The 21,272-nt window shown below is 38.0% G+C and overlaps 2 protein-coding genes and 1 long non-coding RNA gene across 5 annotated transcripts; 2 read left to right on the plus strand and 1 right to left on the minus strand.

Annotated features, from left to right (window-relative positions):
- Positions 1–2,242: 2,242 nt before the first annotated feature.
- LOC129759562 (uncharacterized) lies at positions 2,243–2,661 on the minus strand. Its single transcript, XR_008740190.1, has 2 exons — positions 2,460–2,661; positions 2,243–2,396 (listed from the first exon to the last, which is right to left on the minus strand). It is a non-coding gene; the product is annotated as an uncharacterized LOC129759562 (long non-coding RNA).
- Positions 2,662–7,522: 4,861 nt separating this feature from the next.
- On the plus strand, positions 7,523–9,284 carry LOC129759557 (cleavage stimulation factor subunit 1). Its single transcript, XM_055757026.1, has 3 exons — positions 7,523–7,796; positions 7,859–8,405; positions 8,486–9,284. The coding sequence occupies exons 1-3, from the start codon at positions 7,720–7,722 to the stop codon at positions 9,143–9,145; spliced, it is 1,284 nt and encodes a 427-aa protein (XP_055613001.1). The 5' UTR covers positions 7,523–7,719; the 3' UTR covers positions 9,146–9,284.
- Positions 9,285–9,367: 83 nt separating this feature from the next.
- Positions 9,368–17,287, plus strand: LOC129759558 (serine-rich 25 kDa antigen protein). 3 transcript variants are annotated; one of them, XM_055757029.1, is made up of 3 exons: positions 9,368–9,514; positions 13,621–14,563; positions 15,867–17,287. In XM_055757029.1, exons 1-3 carry the CDS (start codon positions 9,470–9,472, stop codon positions 15,923–15,925), a joined length of 1,047 nt encoding a protein of 348 aa, XP_055613004.1. In that variant the 5' UTR covers positions 9,368–9,469; the 3' UTR covers positions 15,926–17,287. The 3 variants fall into 3 exon arrangements, with proteins under 3 accessions (XP_055613004.1, XP_055613003.1, XP_055613002.1); XM_055757028.1 differs by lacking the exon at positions 9,368–9,514 and adding an exon at positions 10,997–11,410 and having other exon boundaries at positions 15,870–17,287; XM_055757027.1 differs by lacking the exon at positions 9,368–9,514 and adding an exon at positions 10,998–11,410.
- Positions 17,288–21,272: the final 3,985 nt, after the last annotated feature.

Below are 21,272 nucleotides of genomic sequence, written 5' to 3' on the forward strand. Positions count from 1 at the left end.
AGACTATCAGTTATAATATAGTAGTGTTCAATAGGTCGTGTGGCGATACTATTCAAAGCCCAGTGAATAGCTGCTAACTCTGCAACATATACAGAGCATGGTGACTGGAGACTGTGAGATGCGCTGGATATTTCGTTGAACACTCCAAATCCTGTTGTTTCCTCTATAAGTGATCCATCGGTAAAGTACATTTTATCAGCATCAACGTGTCTATATTTAGCTTCGAAAATTCTTGGAATCAGAAGAGGACGATGCGGATCCGGGATTCCACGAATTTCCTGCTGCATAGACAAATCAAACTGGACAGAAGAATGATCGTAGTCTGGGCTACAAACACGAGTTGGAGAATACGAAGAAGGGTTTACCTGCATTGACATGAGGATATGGTATATAGACATAAATCTGGTTTGAACATTTTGCTCAAGTAACCTTTCGAAATTTACAATCACCAATGGGTTCATGACCTCACACCTGATGAGGAACCGAAGTGATAGTAAATTGAATCGATCTTTCAAAGGGAGTATTCCTGCCAAAACTTCAAGACTCATGTTGTGTGTTGAGGGCATACAGCCCAAAGCGATACGGAGACAACGGTATTGGATACGCTCTAGTTTGATGAGGTGAGTTTTGGCAGCTGACTGGAAACAGAAGCTACCATATTCCATAACGGATAGAATAGTTGTTCGATACAATTTGATAAGATCTTCTGGATGGGCTCCCCACCAGGTGCCAGTAATTGATCGGAGAAAATTGATTCTTTGTTGGCATTTTCCTTTCAGATACTCAATGTGGGCTCTCCAGGTACACTTGGAATCAAACCAAACCCCAAGATACTTGAAACTCCTCGATTGAGTGATCGTTCTGCCTAGGAGTTGAAGCTTAGGTTGAGCAGGTCTACGTTTCTTAGAGAAAACAACCATTTCCGTTTTCTGAGGGGAAAACTCAATCCCAAGCCCCAAAGCCCAGGAAGACAATCTGTCTAAAGTATCTTGTAAAGGCCTGTGCAGATGAGACTCAGTAGATCCTGTGACAGACACTACTCCGTCATCTGCAAGTTGTCTTAGAGTGCAGCCTTCAGAGAGACAGCTGTCGATGTCACTCACATAAAAGTTGTACAAAAGTGGACTCAAACATGAACCCTGTGGGAGGCCCATGTAAGATGTTCTTCTAACTGCAAAATCTCCGTGAGCAAAGTTCAAATGTTTCTCACAAAGTAAGCTGTATAAGATGTTGTTCAATAGAGGAGGCAGACCCCGGGAGTGCAACTTGTCTGACAAAACCTCTATTGAGACTGCATCAAAAGCTCCCTTTATGTCTAGAAACACTGAAGCCATTTGCTCACGTTTTGCGTACGCCATTTGTATCTCTGAAGACAGCAAAGCAAGGCAATCGTTTGTCCCTTTGCCCCTTCGAAACCCAAATTGAGTATCTGAAAGGAGACCATTTGTTTCTACCCATTTGTCCAAACGAAACAATATCATTTTCTCCATCAATTTGCGTATACAAGACAACATCGCTATTGGACGGTAAGAGTTGGGATCAGACGCTGGTTTTCCGGGCTTTTGGATAGCAATGACTCTCACTTGTCTCCAATCTTGGGGAACAATGTTATGCTCCAAGAATTGGTTAAATAAATTTAACAAGCGAAATTTTGCAGCATCCGGAAGGTTTTTCAACATCTGGGGCGTGATGCGAGCTAGAAAAAAATGAAACTTCTATTTAATTGTAAATTCTTTAATAATGTGAGAGAAAACTTACACGGCAAGAATCAGGGAATCGCATCATATTCATGCCTTCTTTTGAAGTTTTTTCATGGAGTCCTACATCTTCTGGCTCCAAGACGATCTGTAGCGACAGTAATCGATATTTAATTTAAATTTATCTTAACTATAATTGAAATGTGAAGTGAAATACTTACCACAATCTTTCTCATCATTGCCTTATTTACTGGACAAATAACGCTTTGAATTTGATAACGTACACGCTAACTTTTGGCTACCCCTTAACGAATACTTTTGACCCGTTATTCAATAAGACTGGGAGAACTCCTTTTTTCGGATACAGCCCCTTTACCCTTTAAGGGGTACTTAGCTTGATAACGCTTCAGCGGATGAAAATTACCCCTTATTCCAAATGCCTGTGGATGATAACTACCCCTTAGTTTAAAGGCTTTCGTATGGTGGAAATTTCAGGAGCTGCTTATGGGAAATATGATCGCTGGGAAATAAATCACAGCAAGATATCATGTTTTATGTGTTTATTTATTTAAATGACAATAATATTTTAAAAACTTTAAATTATTTGAAAATTTAAATTTATCCTGAATGTTAGTCCGCCACGAATCGAGTTTCAAATATCGGCTTACTGTCGTCGCGCTCATTCTGAACTGTGCAGCCCTGAAATAACAAGAAGAAATTATTCAGAAAGGAATCAATATAAATATTCAATGAAATACTTACAATCTTTCTCATCGCTGGCAATTTGCCGGACGAATAGCAACGTTATGCATGTAACAACATCTAAACCTACCCCTTTGAAGTGGACTCAAGCTTTTCGAAATAAGGGGTAATATTGACCCGACAAAATGACCCGTTATTTGACAGATCGTGGAGGTTCTCAATAACGGGTCAATTTTACGCCTTTAAGGGGTAGCCAAAAGTTAGCGTGTATGAAACGACCCCTTTTGAAGGGAGTCGAGCTTTTTGAAATAAGGGGTAATATTAATCCGATAAAATGACCCTTTTTTTGACAGATCGTGGAGGTTCTCAATAACGGGTCAATATTACGCCTTTAAGGGGTAGCCAAAAGTTAGCGTGCACGCTAACTTTTGGCTACCCCTTAACGAATACTTTTGACCCGTTATTCAATAAGACTGGGAGAACTCCTTTTTAAGGATAAAGCCGCTGTACCCTTTAAGGGGTACTCACCTTGATAACGCTTGTAGCGGATGAAAATTACCCCTTATTTGAAACGCTTGCGATTGGTGGAGGTTCGAGTATTTGCTTAAAGGAATTTTGTTCGTTAGAAAGAAATAAAACCAACAAAATAATTTTAATTTCGTTTATTGCAATGCTGAAAATAAAAAAAAAGCTATAAAAATTACCACTTTTCACGACACTTTTTTGTTAAATTTTGTTTATGCTGATTCTTTTCGGGGTTGGTTACGGATCGTAATTAAGTTGATTGTCCCCTTATTTCTGTGGGCAAATCCTAAAACCAAATCGGATTTTAAGTTTATGAAATTAAATTTAAAAAAAAAAAATGAGTTGGGTCGGTGGTTCCACTCGATTATCCCAAAGGTAAGCCTTAAACCCTGGTTTAATAGATTGAACCTGACTCGGGATTTTATTCGTATATTTTCCCGTCTCATGTCCAATCATTATTCCATGAATGCGGTACTCTATCGTTTAAATATTGCTGGCAGCAATTTATGCGGATGTGGTCTAGGTTACCATGACATCGAGCATATTGTTTGGTCGTGTGAGGACCACCTATTCGCCAGAGCGAACTTTATAGATTCCCTTCGGGCCCGAGGAAAACCACCCGACGTTCCAGTGAGGGATGTATTAGGTATGATGGACTTGGACTATATGTTCGAGATATACCTTTTCCTAAAAGCTATCGATCTTCGACTATAATTCTCTTTATTTTCATATTTCCCTTTCTATCTTTCTTTTTCTTCAAAAAAAAAAAAAAGTGAACTAGATCTAAGTACACAATTGTAATCAAACAAAACGAGTTTGGCTCCTTAAAGCCTAAAGGTATGAGCCGTTTCAAATAAATAATTTACAAAAAAAAAAAAAAAATTAAAAAAATACATAACTTACCAGTTAATTTCCAATCCACAGCTCAATCCTTGTTTCGTTGGGGTTCAGCTGGTGAAATTATCTAAAAGAAAACCATTTCTGATCAATGTTAGAAATTTGAATATGAAATAAAAATCTTACCGAAATCTCTCTCCATAACCGCTTCATCGGACAAAGAAAAGTAACACCAGTTGAAACTTCGCAAGTTCCAAAGTTACCCTTTTTCAGCGGACTTTCCATTTCTGAAATAAGGGGTAATATTGATCCGATAAAATGACCCGTTATTTGACAGATCGTGGAGGTTCTCAATAACGGGTCAAATTTACTCCTTTAAGGGGTAGCCAAAAGTTAGCGTGCACGCTAACTTTTGGCTACCCCTTAACGAATACTTTTGACCCGTTATTCGATAAGACTGGGAGAACTCCTTTTTACGGATAAAGTCACTCTACCCTTTAAGGGGTACTCAGCATGATAACGCTTGTAGCGGATGAAAATTACCCCTTATTTGAAACGCTTGCGTTTGGTGGAGGTTTGTGTATTAGCTAAAAGCAATTTCGTTCGCAGAGAAAAAAATCAAACCAAATGAATAATATTTTATTGTGTTTATTCAAATACCGATAATTGAAGACTATAATTTTAATTAATCTTGATGACAGTCAATTTTTTCAATAAATAATTTGTTGGCACCGGATTGTTTTTTGTGTTGGGTTGTGTGTATGTTGATGTTTTTCAGGGGCTTTTAGGCCGATACTGCTGTTCCTCCATCGTGTGTAATGTCCCTAAAATAAGATGAGAGATGATTAAAGACAAAATTTGAAATAAAAAACAAAAATCAATAAACTTACCAAAAACTTTCTTAACCACGTCAATTCTGGTTGAATCCTCTTTGTTTTTATTTGAATTCGACCGGTCCTCCATTGCGGCGTGCTCATGTTATGCTTGGAATGAAAATGAAATAAGCAAAATATTCAAGAAATATGAATTTGTAATACAAATAAAATCTTACCATAATCTTTCTGCAAAAACAGTTCGATGAAAAAAGTAACGTATTAAATGACAAGTTCCAAAGTTACCCTTTTTGAAGCGTTCGCTACTTGTTCGGAATAAAGGGTAATATTGATCCGTTATAATGACCCTTTATTTGACAGATAATGGAGCTTCTCAATAACGGGTCAATTTTACGCCTTTAAGGGGTAGCCAAAAGTTAGCGTGTGCGATACACGCTAACTTTTGGCTACCCCTTAACGAATACTTTTGACCCGTTATTCGATAAGACTGGGAGAACTCCTTTTTACGGATAAAGTCGCTTAACCCTTTAAGGGGTACTCAGCCTGATAACGCTTGTAGCGGATGAAAATTACCCCTTATTTCAAACGGTTGCAGCGGGTGATAATTACCCCTTATTTAAAACGCTTGCATTCGTTGGAGCAGTTGCTTCTGGCAAAAAATGAAACATGCATGGAATAAAAATTCGAAACAAAGTAAAACAATTTCATATATATCACACGGTTTATTCAAACATGCACTAAATGACCACAATCACAAGTCATAAACCGTTCGAAATTTCCTTCGACTTCGACTTTCCTTGTTTTGGCATCTGGGGCGTGATGCGAGCTAGAAAAAAATGAAACTTCAATTTAATTGTAAATTCTTTAATAATGTGAGAGAAAACTTACACGGCAAGAATCAGGGAATCGCATCATATTCATGCCTTCTTTTGAAGTTTTTCCATGGAGTCCTACATCTTCTGGCTCCAAGACGATCTGTAGCGACAGTAATCGATATTTAATTTAAATTTATCTTAACTATAATTGAAATGTGAAGTGAAATACTTACCACAATCTTTCTCATCATTGCCTTATTTACTGGACAAATAACGCTTTGAATTTGATAACGTATGAAACGACCCCTTTTGAAGGGAGTCGAGCTTTTTGAAATAAGGGGTAATATTAATCCGATAAAATGACCCTTTTTTTGACAGATCGTGGAGGTTCTCAATAACGGGTCAATATTACGCCTTTAAGGGGTAGCCAAACACTCAGAAATAAATAAAATATCAAACAGTTACTTTTTAGGTATTTTCACATATCTCCCTCTTTACGCACACGGATATTTCTCATGGTGTAATTACTGGGATATTTCTCACTGGGAAATATTTCTGCGATTAAAATTTATGCATTGAGAAATGTTATGCAACGACATCTGGTGGTCAGAAAAAAAAAAGTTTGAGCCGTAACGTAAAACCAAACGCTTAAAGCAGAAATAAACAGAAAAAGCAAACGAAAATCGTTTGATTTTCGTTCATGTTCTATGGTCAATGTGCATAATTGACCATAGCATAAAACATGTCATTTCGCTGGTAATATCACTTGCTGCAATTGAGTCCATCCTTTTTAAATATGATTCAGTCAAATATTTAGAGAGAATGGAATCTGCATGCAGTCAAGTTGAAAGGCATTTAGCAACTGAAGAATCTAGCATGTGCTCATACCTGTTTAATTGGGACTCAAACGCACAAAGCGTTTGTTTGAACAAAATAATATATAATATCTCGGTTATTAAATTTTATGCATTGGATCATTACACGCCAAGAAATTAATCGGATGCATAAATTTAAATATCTGAAATAGTTATTTTTTAATATTTCTGGATATTAATGTCAGAGAAATATTGGAGTTATTGAAATATAATAATTTTCATATTTTTTTCATTTCTGAGTGAAAGTTAGCGTGCGCGATACACGCTAACTTTTGGCTACCCCTTAACGAATACTTTTGACCCGTTATTCGATAAGACTGGGAGAACTCCTTTTTACGGATAAAGTCGCTTAACCCTTTAAGGGGTACTCAGCCTGATAACGCTTGTAGCGGATGAAAATTACCCCTTATTTCAAACGGTTGCAGCGGGTGATAATTACCCCTTATTTAAAACGCTTGCATTCGTTGGAGCAGTTGCTTCTGGCAAAAAATGAAACATGCATGGAATAAAAATTCGAAACAAAGTAAAACAATTTCATATATATCACACGGTTTATTCAAACATGCACTAAATGACCACAATCACAAGTCATAAACCGTTCGAAATTTCCTTCGACTTCGACTTTCCTTGTTTTGGCATCTGGGGCGTGATGCGAGCTAGAAAAAAATGAAACTTCTATTTAATTGTAAATTCTTTAATAATGTGAGAGAAAACTTACACGGCAAGAATCAGGGAATCGCATCATATTCATGCCTTCTTTTGAAGTTTTTCCATGGAGTCCTACATCTTCTGGCTCCAAGACGATCTGTAGCGACAGTAATCGATATTTAATTTAAATTTATCTTAACTATAATTGAAATGTGAAGTGAAATACTTACCACAATCTTTCTCATCATTGCCTTATTTACTGGACAAATAACGCTTTGAATTTGATAACGTATGAAACGACCCCTTTTGAAGGGAGTCGAGCTTTTTGAAATAAGGGGTAATATTAATCCGATAAAATGACCCTTTTTTTGACAGATCGTGGAGGTTCTCAATAACGGGTCAATATTACGCCTTTAAGGGGTAGCCAAAAGTTAGCGTGTAAGTTATTCTGAAGGTGTAATTGCAATACATTTTATGCATAACTCGATTTTTCCGTGTATGCATACCATGGATTTCGAGTAAAATAATAAAAAAAATAAAATTAAAAGTTCAAAACCGATGGAACATTAACAGATTTTTTGCAAATAAATAAGCAAATTTGAATTTATAATTTTAATTTATTTTTTACTTCGATTAAGAACGGAAAAAAAAAATTTTACAGCTGTCATAGATTTTTCTCCGTGCTAGACGCCTGCAGGACTTGTTTACAACAGTTTACAACCAGCCGGCAAATTTGAAGAAAACCTTGCATTTATTTAAACTTGCTGTACTGAAATCTTCCAGAATAATGATGCGTGACGCCGATTTTGTAGATCCGAAAAATGTGGTCAAATGTCGGGAATTACTCTATCGACTTATGATAAGGTAAGCATCGGATTGATTCTATCGAACATAATCCGTCCATAATAATCATCCATCATTTACAGTCAACTTTTCTACGATGGGCATCACCAACTGGCGGTGGAATTGACCGGATTAGTTAGGGCCGATCCACCCTGCCCGCCAAGTGATCGACTCTTGAACATCTTCCGGCAGGCTTGCCAAATTGATTCTAGCAAGCAGAGCAATGTTTTCGACGAAATAAGCTCCGGGCTAGATTTGGAGTTCGAAATCGAAAGCAGCGCCATGGCACCGGAACCGGCTTCGTATGAAACGGCCTATGTCACTTCGCACAAGGCCGCATGCCGGGCTGGTTGTTTCAGCTATGACGGGCAGCTGGTGGCTACTGGCAGTGTCGATGCCAGTATTAAGATTCTGGATGTCGACCGGATGTTGGCCAAATCAGCACCGGACGAGCAGGATGCCGGAAGAGAGCAGCAGGGCCACCCGGTTATAAGGACCCTGTATGATCACACAGATGAGGTGGCTTATCTTGAGTTTCACCCGAAGGATCAGATTCTTGCTTCGGGTGCCCGCGATAGTACCGTTAAACTTTTTGATATATCCAAAGCATCGGTCAAGAAAGCTCATAGGGTAATTTGATACTAGAACTACATGACGAATCCGAACAGTTTTGTAGTATAATTTTAAATGAAATACTCGTTTCATTCCAGGTTCTAAGCGATTGCGCTCCGGTGCGTTGTCTAGCATTCCACCCGACCGGAGATTACATGGCCGTTGGTACCGATCATCCTGTTTTGCGTGTGTACGACGTCCAAACCGGTCAATGTTTTGTCAGCGCCATTCCATCGCAACAGCACACCGATTCAATCACCTGTATCCGATATGCGGTCAACGCAAAGGTGTATGCCAGCGGCAGCATGGATGGAAGCATCAAGTTGTGGGACGGCGTCAGCGGACGATGTATCAACACTTTCGCTCAGGCACACGATGGGTCCGAGATCTGTTCAGTGGTTTTCACTCGCAACGGCAAGTATTTGCTCTCTTCCGGCCAGGATTCGCTAGTTAAATTGTGGGAACTCAGCACGAGTCGTTGCCTGATCGCTTACACCGGAGCCGGAACAACTGGAAAACAGGAACATCAAACCCAGGCTGTTTTCAATCATACCGAAGACTATGTACTGTTCCCCGATGAGGTGACCACATCTTTGTGTTCGTGGAATTCCCGTAATGCTTCTCGTTGTCACCTGATGTCCCTGGGGCATAACGGAGCTGTTCGATTCATTGTCCATTCGCCAAACCACCCGGCATTCTTGACCTGTTCGGACGATTATCGAGCTCGGTTTTGGGTGCGCCGCTCGAATTCACACTAAGCAGACGCGCGAAGCGAGAAAAAAAAAATCTGCGCCAATCCAATATCATATTTCATGCATAAGTGTTTAGAAACCTAATGTGTAAGGTTGCGAACGCAAAAGGCGGAAGAATAAATGCAACAATGAGGAGAACTTTAAACCATATTTTGTAGTGCTGCGTAAGTAATTCAATAAGCGTAACAAGCATTTCGGAGTTGACACTGATTGTTTTTGAAGAATTTCCTCACAAAAAAAACGGACTGTTAGAATGATAGTTGTGTAAAGCGACGATTGGGTGAATCTTGGCAGTCTCATTTCAAGCGAGTTTTCAAAACGTTTTATATCATGTTGCTGCGTAGTTTCCGTGTTATTTTTAAATCAATTTACAAGGTAGGATGAAATAATTAATATGTGATGAACATAAAGGTTTTTATTAAAGCGTAATTAGGTATAGTGTTCAGGTACAGAGTAATAGGTACTTGAATTCACATTTATCTTTTTTAGGATTTATTTCAAATCGATGATCAATTAACATTAAATTTTGAAGTGCTTTATTCTAATTAATTTAACTCTCTGTAAATCAGCTATTGAATAATGTGGAAAACAAAGTTTAGTTTAATTTTGAGTGTCAAGCTTGGTCCATAGACAGAAATATTTTATCTTCCGATTGTTTCATTTTTTATTGAGTTGCAAAAAGATCGCTTATTTCTGCCAGATTATGTGCGTTCTCTTGGCAGGTGTTAGTGGTAGACAGACAGTTCACGTCCGACACCAAATGTCACTTACAGAAATCTTGAATGATTGTCTACGTATTGCGTATTGGAATAATTTCCACGAACGAGGAAAGTAAAACAGGTGGCCAGGACGAACCAGGACAAAATCATTCGATCGTATAAAAATCATCCTCGGCTTACAGTAGCGACATCTAATGGTTGGTTCAAGAACTAGCTTTCAGCAGCTTTTTCATGTTTCTAAAACAAACTTTCAAAGCTTTTCATATGTCTACTCATTTGCTATGTTCGGTCGTTGTATTTTTTTTTTAAATAAAGTCCTGCACTTCGAAAAAAAATCGATTTACGCAATGTAAACAATATTAATTATTTAGATTAGAACTCGTTTGGTTTTAAATTTTTTCGTAATATAAATACACAATGAAGTTTCTAAAGAAGGTTTAACATTATATCTATTATATAAATAAATAGTGAGAATAAAGACTATTTATTCATCGTATGGTTTAATAATTTGCCATTATATAAAGTCCGTGGTTCAAGAAACCCATACCATAAATATTTCATTTTGTCGAATGGTATACAGGATGCTGTCACGCATGTTTAAAATCATTTTATTAAAGCTTTGTTTACAATCTTTGTTGTGCGTTTATTCTATTTAAAGCCTCCAAACTTAAGATATAAAGATTTTTTGGAACGATTCTAAAGATTTTTTTTTTTTGATAATATGTATAAGACGCCTTGAAAAAGTAAACGAAAATTAGAATGAATTTATTTTAAAATTTATTCTCAGTGCATTCAATTTTCGTTAAAAAGCAAAGCTTTCGTTAAGTTTTAAAATGTACTGAGAGAATATCCAAAAAAAACGAGAAAAGCATCCATGAAGAGAGAAAAATCCACGCGGTTTACAAACCACAGCACGCGATTTCACTCTAACCTACTGTTTAGAGGGGAAAAGTAAAAGAGAGAAAAGATTGCGCGCCGTAGCTGCTGAACCCAGTTGGCAAAGTGATGGCAGTTTCCTGCTAGAAGTTGTGATCATTTTGAAAATTGTTTGAACTACTCTCTTGACCAACATGAACGTATCCCGCTCTCTCTGCGGTTTACATTCTCGTTAAGCCGGGAACCAGCAATTCTGCAGTTCGAGAGAAGGTGCAGTTGCGAGATACCAAGAGTTTGTCTTTCGTCAGCCAACTGATTTGACTCGAAAATCTTCCGTCGTTGTTCGTTTGGCGTACAAGCTAGTGGGAAAAAGTATTACAAAAACGCGTTTGCCTAGGACAAGCGAGTGGAAAATCGAAGTTATTCTTGATACCGTGGTTTTGGCGTTGTTCGAGGTAGCTTTTTGAATTCTGTTACGCCGGATATCATAACTCTACACTTTCGGGAAGAAAAGCCCACCGTAACGAGTTGGAATTTTGTAACCTGTACTTTGGAGAATTGTGGAACAAAAGGAAGGGAAAAGATGTCGGATACGGCGGAACCCGCTCCAGCAGCCCCAACGACACCAGCGGCAGAGGAAGTAGCTGCCCCGGTAGAGCCTGAGGTTAAAACACCGGTAGGTATCGGTATCCCGGATCAGGCGAGTTCAGGAAACCCGAATTTCCGTCTCGTCATCGCGCTTGGGATTATTCTGAGCTTGTTGGAAGTGAAGTTGAAAGTAGGAGGGGGTGGGTGGAAAGTAAAGGGAGGTGTAATTTTCCCGCTTGCTGTGATGCACTCCCTTCCATTCTTCCAAGTGTTTGATTCGAACGCCGGAAATCTGAGCGTTTCAGGATCGAACAGGAAAGTTGGGTATCAAAAACACTGGTCCTGTAGCACACGATTGAAGTTGGATAGGGTCATTCCGCCGCTCAATGTGGCTGTCTTTCGGGTTTTCAAGCTTCCATTTTTCCCTCGCCTCTTGTTGCGTTGCGGAATGATGACACGAATATCATGCATATATTTGGGTCGTGTTGGTATTGGTTCTATCGGAATGAAGTGTTGCCAGGTTGGGGTTAGTTTGTGCAATTTTGCACCATGAGCGATTTGATCATCAAATTTCTTATCTAATTTTCGAAAACCCCTTATGGAGTATACGGCTGCAAAAATGTCAATTTGTTAGGATATTGCAGTTTGTTAAAAGTGGATCCAGACTCCAAAGGCTATTTAACCATAATAATTGATCTGAACACCTTATTTACTGTAATAATATAACTTAATATTCCACACGTTTTGTTACACAAGTGATTTCCTTAACCTGAACAAATGTAACCGGTAGGCTGCGTTAGAGTTAATTAATAACAAAAGTTGAAATGGGGATTATGATAAATTAGGTAATTTTCTACCGAAATATACCAAATTCGCGATTTACTTTCAGTGTTGATCATTCAATTTAAAAGTCTCAAGTAAATTTATATCAGACATCAACGAAGAATGTTGATAGATGAATAAATAAAACTGCCACTCGGTTGGAGGCAACTTTTAAATCTTTTAATGCCTTTCACCACCAAATTGAGCTATCTACGAAGATATCAGCATGTCTTTTAAAACTTGCTATGTTACAGTTAAAGTTCCACCTGAGCTTAGTTGTCCCCGCTTTAAGTCACAAGCTTGTGGAAAATGTTCGATAGCTTTCCGTCTGACTTATTCTTATCAAACAGTATCACTGGATGATGTACCTCGAGTTGTGTTGTTTTATGCCTTCGGTTGTATTTGTTAGTGCAACGCAGTATTTTTCGCGTTTATTTTCCTCGAACTTTCCTCGCCCATTCTTTTGGGTTTGAGTCGCAAACTGTAACGGGTATTTCGACGGTGTTAGTGCCATCATTGATAATAATCTGGAAGATAGGTGGCGATTTTTTTCAACCGAGGCCAAAAAATGAGCTTGTAGCCGAGGTCTGCAAAACTGGGCTTTGCTTGTATTCAACAGTTGAGTGTTCCTCGCTTACATCATATTTGTAAACAATGCACGGTAGAATAACCCAGAATTGGCTTGCCGTATTTATTAGTAATATGCAACAAGGTTAAAAAAAATTCTTTTAACAATAGAACAGGTCTAAAATTTTTAATTTACTTTTTTAATAAACTTTAGGTTCAACTATCAAAGTTCTCAATAGTACTATGAGTGTTGTATTGAATTAAGAATGGCTCATAAAAAAAACTCCATATAATTAATTACCGAAGTAAAACACTTCTCGGTTTGTCCCCAAAATGTTCTCCATAGCACTTCACGTAGAGGCAGCCACTACATGATTTTCATATATGAGAAGCTTTGACTGATTGGAACAAAACTTGCTAGTAGCAAACTAACACTTCAACCTATAGGAAATATACACACCGTGCGGTCGCGTGTTAGTTTGTCTTGTCTGTGCATTTTTTTTATTCACTCGTTATTTGTTTTTCTGTTTTACTTGCAAATCTGTCTACGGTTAGTCGGGTATAGAGGAGAATGTTATGGCGAAAACATGGATGGGTTGCGTTGGCGAGGGGTTTGCCGGGGAAGCTATTGCATAAAATTTACCTCGCAAAGTTGCACACGCGGAAACATAAACCTTATAACTGGTTGAGATAGGACCGCTTGGAACTTGATTTATATTAAACTCATGGAGTTGTTTGGTCAGATTTGTTTATTATGATTGTCACTTATCATATTGATGTTAAAAAAAAGAGTAAAATTATTAATAATGTGGTTGATAAAAAAAAAGATTTTTGTAATGCCAAAAGAAGTCTTCTCAATTACAATAATATTTATTAAAATGCTAATAAATCTTTTTTTTCAATTTTCAGACCAAACGGACTCCATCCAAGCGCAAGGATGCTTTCCAACGTGAAAGCGAGGAACTGCTGAAAACCATGGGCATTGATCCGAACGAGGAAGGGGGTAGACGGCGTACCCGAGCCAGTACCCGCGGTACTCCAACAACACCAGCTACTCCACCGGCCAAAAAGGCTGCGGCAAGCACTCCCTCGGGTCGAGGTCGCGGACGAGGGAAGAAAAATGACGGAGAGGATGCGTCGCCGGAGTCCGAGACCAAAACGCCAAAGAAACGAGGACGGCCGGCCAAGAAGGAGGAAGAGGAAGTTGAAGAAACCGGAGAATCCAAGACCGAGGAAAGCAATGCAAATGACGAGGATGAACCCAAAGAAAAGCAAGCTAAGTTAGACGAAGTGGACTCTAAGGCAAATGAAAACGAAGTGCATGAGGAAACTGAGCAAAAGAAGGTTGGGGAAGATAAGTCGGAGAATGTCGAGAAAGCCGAAAATGTAACTGAGGAAAAGGTCAAATCAGACCCGTCACCCGAACCGGAAAAGATGGAAGTGGACAGTGCTGATACTAAGGAAGATCAAGAAGAACGACTGCTACCTGAATCAGTTGAAGAAGCCAAATCCGAAAACACTGAAACCACGGAATCGGCAGTTCAACAAGAACCACTTAAGTCAGACGATAAACCTGAGCAGATTGCTGAAGAAGTTGATGGGAATTGCAGTTCAGCTGCCACCGAAGCTTCCACTGCCAACAGTGAACCTGCACCTGCTGTTGATGAAACTCCCGCATCTGTCGAAACAGAGCCAGAAGCGGCACCTGTGGCCTCCATCGTTGAAGAACCGCTGAAGAACGACGAGGTCAACGCCGTGAAAAACGGAAGCTCGGAGGCGGATTCGGTCCAGAATGAATTTGCGCCTGTTTCGGTTGAAAACAACGTCGAGGAACCTAAAATAGATTGTAGCGGTAAGTATAAGCGAGGAAGAGAGAACGCAGATCAGAATTGCTCAGATTGATCTGATGATTATGGTTGTATAGGAACGTTATGTACCTATAGATTTTTTGGTTTAATTTGAATGATCAATGGCATTTCGATGAAGCATACATTCTAGTAGGAAGAATATCGTAATCGTACGTATAAATCGCACTGATTGCATTGTACAGTACTGTACGAAACATGGTTGCTTTGATTGGGCATGGGCATGCTAAAAAGAATAAAGCTTGCTCTTAAGTCCTATACAGATTTTCATAAAAATGGCAACAGATCTGAGTGAAATAGGAGTGAAAGCTATTCTCTCTTTTACACATGAGAAATTGTAAACCGTTGTATAACGATTAAATAGCACAATCCCGTGCATTTCAACTTTCTAACAAATGCGGTTGCTTCGACATACGCAGCCTTTTGTAATGCTTCAGCGGGTCATAGATTACACCCACGAGTAAACAACCCGTTTGAATGTAAACAATTGACGTCATAGCTATCTTCGAACAGCGTGCAAGGCAATAAGCTTTGCGGAGTAAATGGCCTGAAATTTGTACAAGCAGCACCATACACTATGCCACAGAGGGTTGTTTGCACAACGTATTTCAATCCCGACCGATTTTACTCAAACCGACTGCGCGCTTATTCAAGCAGTACCATGTATGATGCAAATCGTATTCGCAGCGACAGAATTTCATTGCATTTGTACAAATGTGTAAAGCGGGCCATAGACTACACAAATGGCCTGTACAAATTCGATGATTCCACGACGATTGTTTGATCTATACTCGCCCACACGCTATACAAACATATTTCACGCGAACACAAACGATTGCTGGCGAAAACAGAACAGCAGCAAAAAAAAACATCTCCACCCCGGCTGGGGCTATGGCCCGCTTTATGTTTCTCAAAAATAATTATTAAGTTAGCGCGGTCATTCAAGCAGTGCCATACACCATGCAAATCGTATTCAAAGCGCCAGAATTTCATCGAATTTCATCGCATTTGTCCAAATGTGGTGTAGTCTATGGTCCGCTTAAGTCTGAGCATGAAGATTATTATCATCTGTGTTGCCAGTAGCTCTTGAAATTATCTTTCGAGTTTTAAATAATTTTCCGAAAATTATCCTTGACGATTTTTTGAAAATATGGCTATCGGTTGCTTGTTATCGTGTAGTTTTTTTTTTTTTGAAAATTTGCAAATGCCACTGATCATTGCGTGTCTGTCAAGATTGCGACTTAAGATTCGTAGCCAAACTAAGAAACCATTTTGTCCACACTATTTCAGCAGAGCCGAAGATCGTGCCCTCGGAGGTGACACCAGAGGAGTCGGCGGTAGCACAGTAAGCAGTGGCCACCGGAAGATCACACTCTTCAGTTGGAATTTCCTCCCGTCATTTCTCTCGGATGGAAGGGCACCTGTAATCACACAAAAACACACAGCAGCACCCACGAATTGATCATCATTATCTGCATTGTCGTCTTTCTTTTTCGTTCAGCAATATTCCCCTGATTCACCGACAACCCTTTTGATCAAAAGTCAGGAATCCTGTAAATGCATTTTCGCCCCCCAGCCCATGGGACGCCATTCTCTGTTATTCCCAACCAAGCTGATACTTGCAGCAAGTCAAGTATCGGAGAACGTTTACAGATGATTGTAAAAAAACCATCAAACTTTGCAATGGTTAAACTTTGTAGCATTGCTTGTTTTATTCAGCATCATAACTCGTTTTAAAATTCCGGACCATTTGAATTATTTCGTTCCATTAAGACACCAAGATAAATTAAGGACAAAACAATTCAATCTGAACATAAAGAAAGATGTAAAATATATAAAACTTGAACTGTACAACATATATCTATCAATTGATAAGCAACCGTTTTTTTGGATAGTGTTTTAGAAAATATGGATGTTTAATTTTCTGATCGGTCGAAGGAAGAACAGAAAAATCAGAATTTATTGTCAAATGACAAACTTGTAGTGCAAGTTGTTAATAAATCAGTAGCAAATCTAGACCTTGTAACGATAGCTGCTAAGATCACATCTCCTTAACACGATGTATGTTGAAAGAGTTTTTGCTTTAGATGATAGGACGCTATTTAATTTATGTTTTGATGCCTTGCTGTTGAGCGACTGTATAAAAACATTATTGAATTATAAGAAACTTTCTCTCGAGATAGTAAAGCAGAAAACATCCGTCGCACTGTGGTCGCTTGGCTATTTTAATAATGCTACTGATTTGAGAACATTTTTAAATTGATTTCTGTTAGTGTACTGATCTGATGCAAAATTCCCACCAAACAATCATTTCAAAAGTTTTGTGGTTCAAATAAGGTTGGATGAAAATTCGCAAAACACTCAAAAGAACAAACTCAAGCGGAAAGTAAAGACTTTCAGTGCATATATTTTGTTGTCCTTGACTTTCCCGAGTCGTCTTGTGGGCAGAAACCACACAGAGATCTATCCTTCACTCACCGTACATATACATATGAGGAAAAGAAAACTTGCTAACACCGAGCGCCGATTGGTTGTTTGTGTGCAGTAAACTTGATAAAATATAAATAAATATGAAAAGAGAAAACTGAAATTGTTGCATGCAACATAAAATGAAATCTTTTTAACTAATGTATAGGTTTATTTTATTATTGTGTCGTGAATGAGACCGTGGAAGATGAGATGATAAATATAAAACTATGGACAAACGAAAACTGTTGTTTTTTGAATACTTGAAAGAAATAATCCGATTGTATAGAGAACATAATCAGGGGTTTGTCACTGAGATTTTCAAGTAAAATTTATACAAATTTCTTTAAACTGAATGATTTTGATTCATAAGTACAATTTAATCACACGCTTTATGTAAAACAGTGAAACTTTTTGAAATTTCACGTCGTGTTGACTCCATGCCATGTAAGGTCACATGGCTTGACTGGCAAAATTTCACTGCTTCGACCCGACTCCAGGAAACCTTAGGAATTCAACGTTGTATGATATTCAATTTGGCAAGTCACCTCACGTGACTCTCGTCTCTCAGAAAATGATGGTATGGTATGGTATGGTATGGTACTTTCTGTTTCAATAATCCGTCAACGTTTATTTGTTTGGTGAAATTATTGAACCAGGGCAACACATGATATAATTCATGTAAAACAAAATCAGCCTTAAAAAACAGCCAAAACGTTAACATAATCAGTCTTACGAAATAGCTGATTCTCGAAAAAATCCTTTTGAAGGTCCACACTACATTTCAGTAAAAAAAAACTTTGTAATTACGCTCAGTGTACTAACCGTGACTCGATCATAAACGCCTGAAGGTATGCAATACATTAGTGAATATAACACTTTACAGTAGAGGCGGATGAAAACGTGCATAAATCGTTTAACGGTTTTTTTTTCAAACTTTAATCACGTGTCGACAAGCTATAGGTATGCATTGGGAATTTATTGTAAGCAATGTTAGAGAGCTTGTTAGCTACCGTAGCTAAGTTAAGTATAAACCCATATATATTTTTTTGACAAAAATTATACATCAAAACAATGCGATTCATGAAAAACTTTTCATTTGGTTTTCTGTCCCTTCTGAAAAACACAAAAGGTTCTCTTGAACTTGATAGTCAAACTATGGTATATTAAGGCCCATTTATACTTCTCGTGAAAATGAACGTGAAAATGCTTGTTTCATCTATAATTCCACATTGCGGCGAAACCTGGTTTTGTAACATGGTTGAATCGATGGAGAACGGTTGAAAGATGAAATTCCAACAGGACTCATTCCTTAAAAGCTTTTAGAACTATTTTCATTCTGATTCTCTCGCCATGATTAATTTTCCGCGGTGAAAATCGGGGGGAATCTAAATAAAAAGTTGTGGAAGGTCTTAAGGAACGAGTCCGGATGGAATTTTATCTTTCAACCATTCCCCATCAATTCCACCATGTTACCAGTGATGTTACACATGCTAGTGGTGTTGCGGTTTTGAGTTATTGACAAAATACGATTTTTTCACGTTCATTGACTTATCCTGTAAACCGGGCTTTATTCGGAACTTCTTTGTTGAACAGATTAAATTCGTTAAATATATGGGAATCTTTGAACGAGGCGACGTGGTATTGGAAGCTGTTCAAGCGAGCCTAAACAACCGGCAGCCCATCAGTACACACAATTACGAGAGCCATATTTGTAACCAATTTTGTAAGCACCATCATGGCTCAGCAAATTCAATTAAGTTATTAAACCACGCGATGCTCGTCTTGTTTTACAAATAATGCATGCACTCACTCACTCACACGAGTAATGTGGTGCAGTTTTTTTTCGTAGGCATATTTATCTTCTTGTCTCAATTAACAGTTTTGTTTCTTCTAACCTCCAACATGTTTGGAAAATGTATGTATAGCGAGTCTCGTTGTTTCACCGAGTGATGCATATCAACTATAATCTAATTTTCGATCAGAAGTCGTACCGTGGGAGTAATGTTACCGAAATTCAGTGAAAATATCAGATGAATTATACCTACTTTTAATATTTTTCAATAAGTGTTTTGAAAAATATTTAAGTAGACGAAATCTTATAAAAGCGTTCTTACTTCCGGAATTTTTGTTAATTTATGCTTTATAAGTTTTGAAACTAAAGTTTTCTAAAGTTAATTCATAAGATAAAAAAGCTGTTTAGTTTGCGTTTTTTAATTGCACATATGTGGCAAATTATGCATGCAAAACTGACTTAAACTGTAGACAATAGCGATGTTTGATTGATCATATTTTTCGATCGATTGATAAATCACGCGGGAATAAATCAAGAAAATAGAGATAATTGCTATGCCACTTTTATGTAGGTATGTTCGATAAATTGATGTTTCGAAACCTCATCTCATCAGTGAAGTAAACATCTTAACATTCTTATAACCGATTTGTGTTGGATGTAACTGTACATTTTGATTTTAGTAGCAATAGGTACTGTTGCACGAGACGTTCTGAAGCAAGACGCGAGATCGATTTGGAAAGATCGCCTCTTTGTCAACATTTAGTTCAACATGCCACCCATCAGCCAGCGAACAATAAAGGGTAATCAAGTTCTCATTTAGCTCAGCAAAAGCAGTTTTTTCGGCGTTTTTTCCGTTCCCGTACCCATCAACTACCTACAACCATTGAAAGATATGCACGGAGACATCTCTGATGTGACTACTTTGGAGGTGTAATATTATGGGCGCAACTAATTGTCGGGTACATTTATCAAGTAAGCCAACCCCAGGTCCAACTATAGGCGCTCGAGTTTTTGCCTTTTTTAGTTTCTGATGGTTAATTGTTTTGTTGATCGTTCTGCAGCAGTGTGTTGAGCAAGGGTTGATCTCCCTCCGAGATAACACGCTGTTAACAGTTTAGTAGCTTTAGCTTCGCAGGAAGCTATTGTTCGTGAAACCGATAAGTTGTGCTCTAGTAGCTTAGCAGACTTCTGATTTGTGACCCTTGGGTTATAAACACGATTTCTTAACTCTAAACGGTTATGGTCCCTTGTTCTACAACGTTCATTAAATCGTGAGTTGCAACCACGACTATGCAACCCGATACGACGCGTATGACGAACATCTTCCAGATTTAAGCTGTTATGAACAGATTTAAGCTTTTTAGATCAGATTTAAGCTTTTCGGCTTTTATTAAGCTTTCAAGTCCAATGCAATCAAACAAAAAGCTTAAAATTTGAAAAAAAAAAAGGTTAAAATGTTTGTTCAGGCGAAGTGGACTGTATTTTTCTGGAGAAAGGAAACGCAATGGTTTCTAACTTAAGGGTTCACTATATTTATTCGTAACATACAATTTGGTAGGTATTTACACTTAATTAGATTGTACAATTGAGGTTATCACAACTCTTAACTAGGCGGAAATGTTCTTAATTTTGGATTTTGACAACGCGCACGGAATATTAAACTTAACTAACTCGCCCCGCCACGTGAGGCTCTTTTTATAAGCGCTTCGAATGTTCTGGAATGATCGGGACGCTTAAGATCCGAATAATACAGTTTGTTCTCGAACCTTCTGATTTGTAGAATTCCAGAACATTCTCAAGCACGTGGAAGGAAATCTGGATTAATCTGGAACAATTTGAACAGGAACATTCTGGATCAATAACATTCTTCAAGCTGATGTAAAATTGGCTTGAACAATGTTCAGGATGGTTTATTTCCATTAAAAAATCAATCTTTTACATAAATTTGATCAGCATAATCTGAAGTAAAGAGCATTTATGGGATTTTAATGATAAAATGTATCCTGCTTTTATTGAAAAATTAAAAATATATATTTTGAGCTAAATTAGTGTGAGGACTTTCGTAAAAAAATTTTTGGGACTAGAAAAAAAATTGGATTTTCTTCTTACGTTTGAGCTAAAATTTCAAATAACCCATACTGATATCAAAACAAATTTATTTTTCTCTCTTTTTACTCTCAATTTGTATCATTTTGAGATGTCTTCTACAGCCAGAGAATTTTCATATAAGCTCATGTTATTGACATACAGAGTCAGAATAACGCTAAAGGTAAGACAAGTGTTCAGTGATTAGTATGATTCTGCCTTTGTATGATTAGTAAACCATTGAAAAGGTTTGAAAGATCTTCAAAAAAAAAAAGTAAAATGATCTTGACCCCCCGATGGAATATTTCAAATTTGGGCTCAAATGAAAGAGGAAAGTCCCTCGCAGAAAC

Source organism: Uranotaenia lowii, unplaced genomic scaffold (assembly GCF_029784155.1).
Source record: "Uranotaenia lowii strain MFRU-FL unplaced genomic scaffold, ASM2978415v1 HiC_scaffold_19, whole genome shotgun sequence".
Lineage (NCBI taxonomy): Eukaryota > Metazoa > Arthropoda > Insecta > Diptera > Culicidae > Uranotaenia > Uranotaenia lowii.

Coding starts and splice junctions, on each gene's coding strand:
- LOC129759557 (XM_055757026.1), top strand. CDS start 7,720: ATGATGCGTGACGCCGATTTTGTAGATCCGAAAAATGTGGTCAAATGT. Junction 7,797..7,858: donor CTCTATCGACTTATGATAAG/GTAAGCATCGGA, acceptor CATCATTTACAG/TCAACTTTTCTACGATGGGC. Junction 8,406..8,485: donor CGGTCAAGAAAGCTCATAGG/GTAATTTGATAC, acceptor GTTTCATTCCAG/GTTCTAAGCGATTGCGCTCC.
- LOC129759558 (XM_055757027.1), top strand. CDS start 11,318: ATGTCGGATACGGCGGAACCCGCTCCAGCAGCCCCAACGACACCAGCG. Junction 11,411..13,620: donor AGCCTGAGGTTAAAACACCG/GTAGGTATCGGT, acceptor TTCAATTTTCAG/ACCAAACGGACTCCATCCAA. Junction 14,564..15,866: donor ACCTAAAATAGATTGTAGCG/GTAAGTATAAGC, acceptor ACACTATTTCAG/CAGAGCCGAAGATCGTGCCC.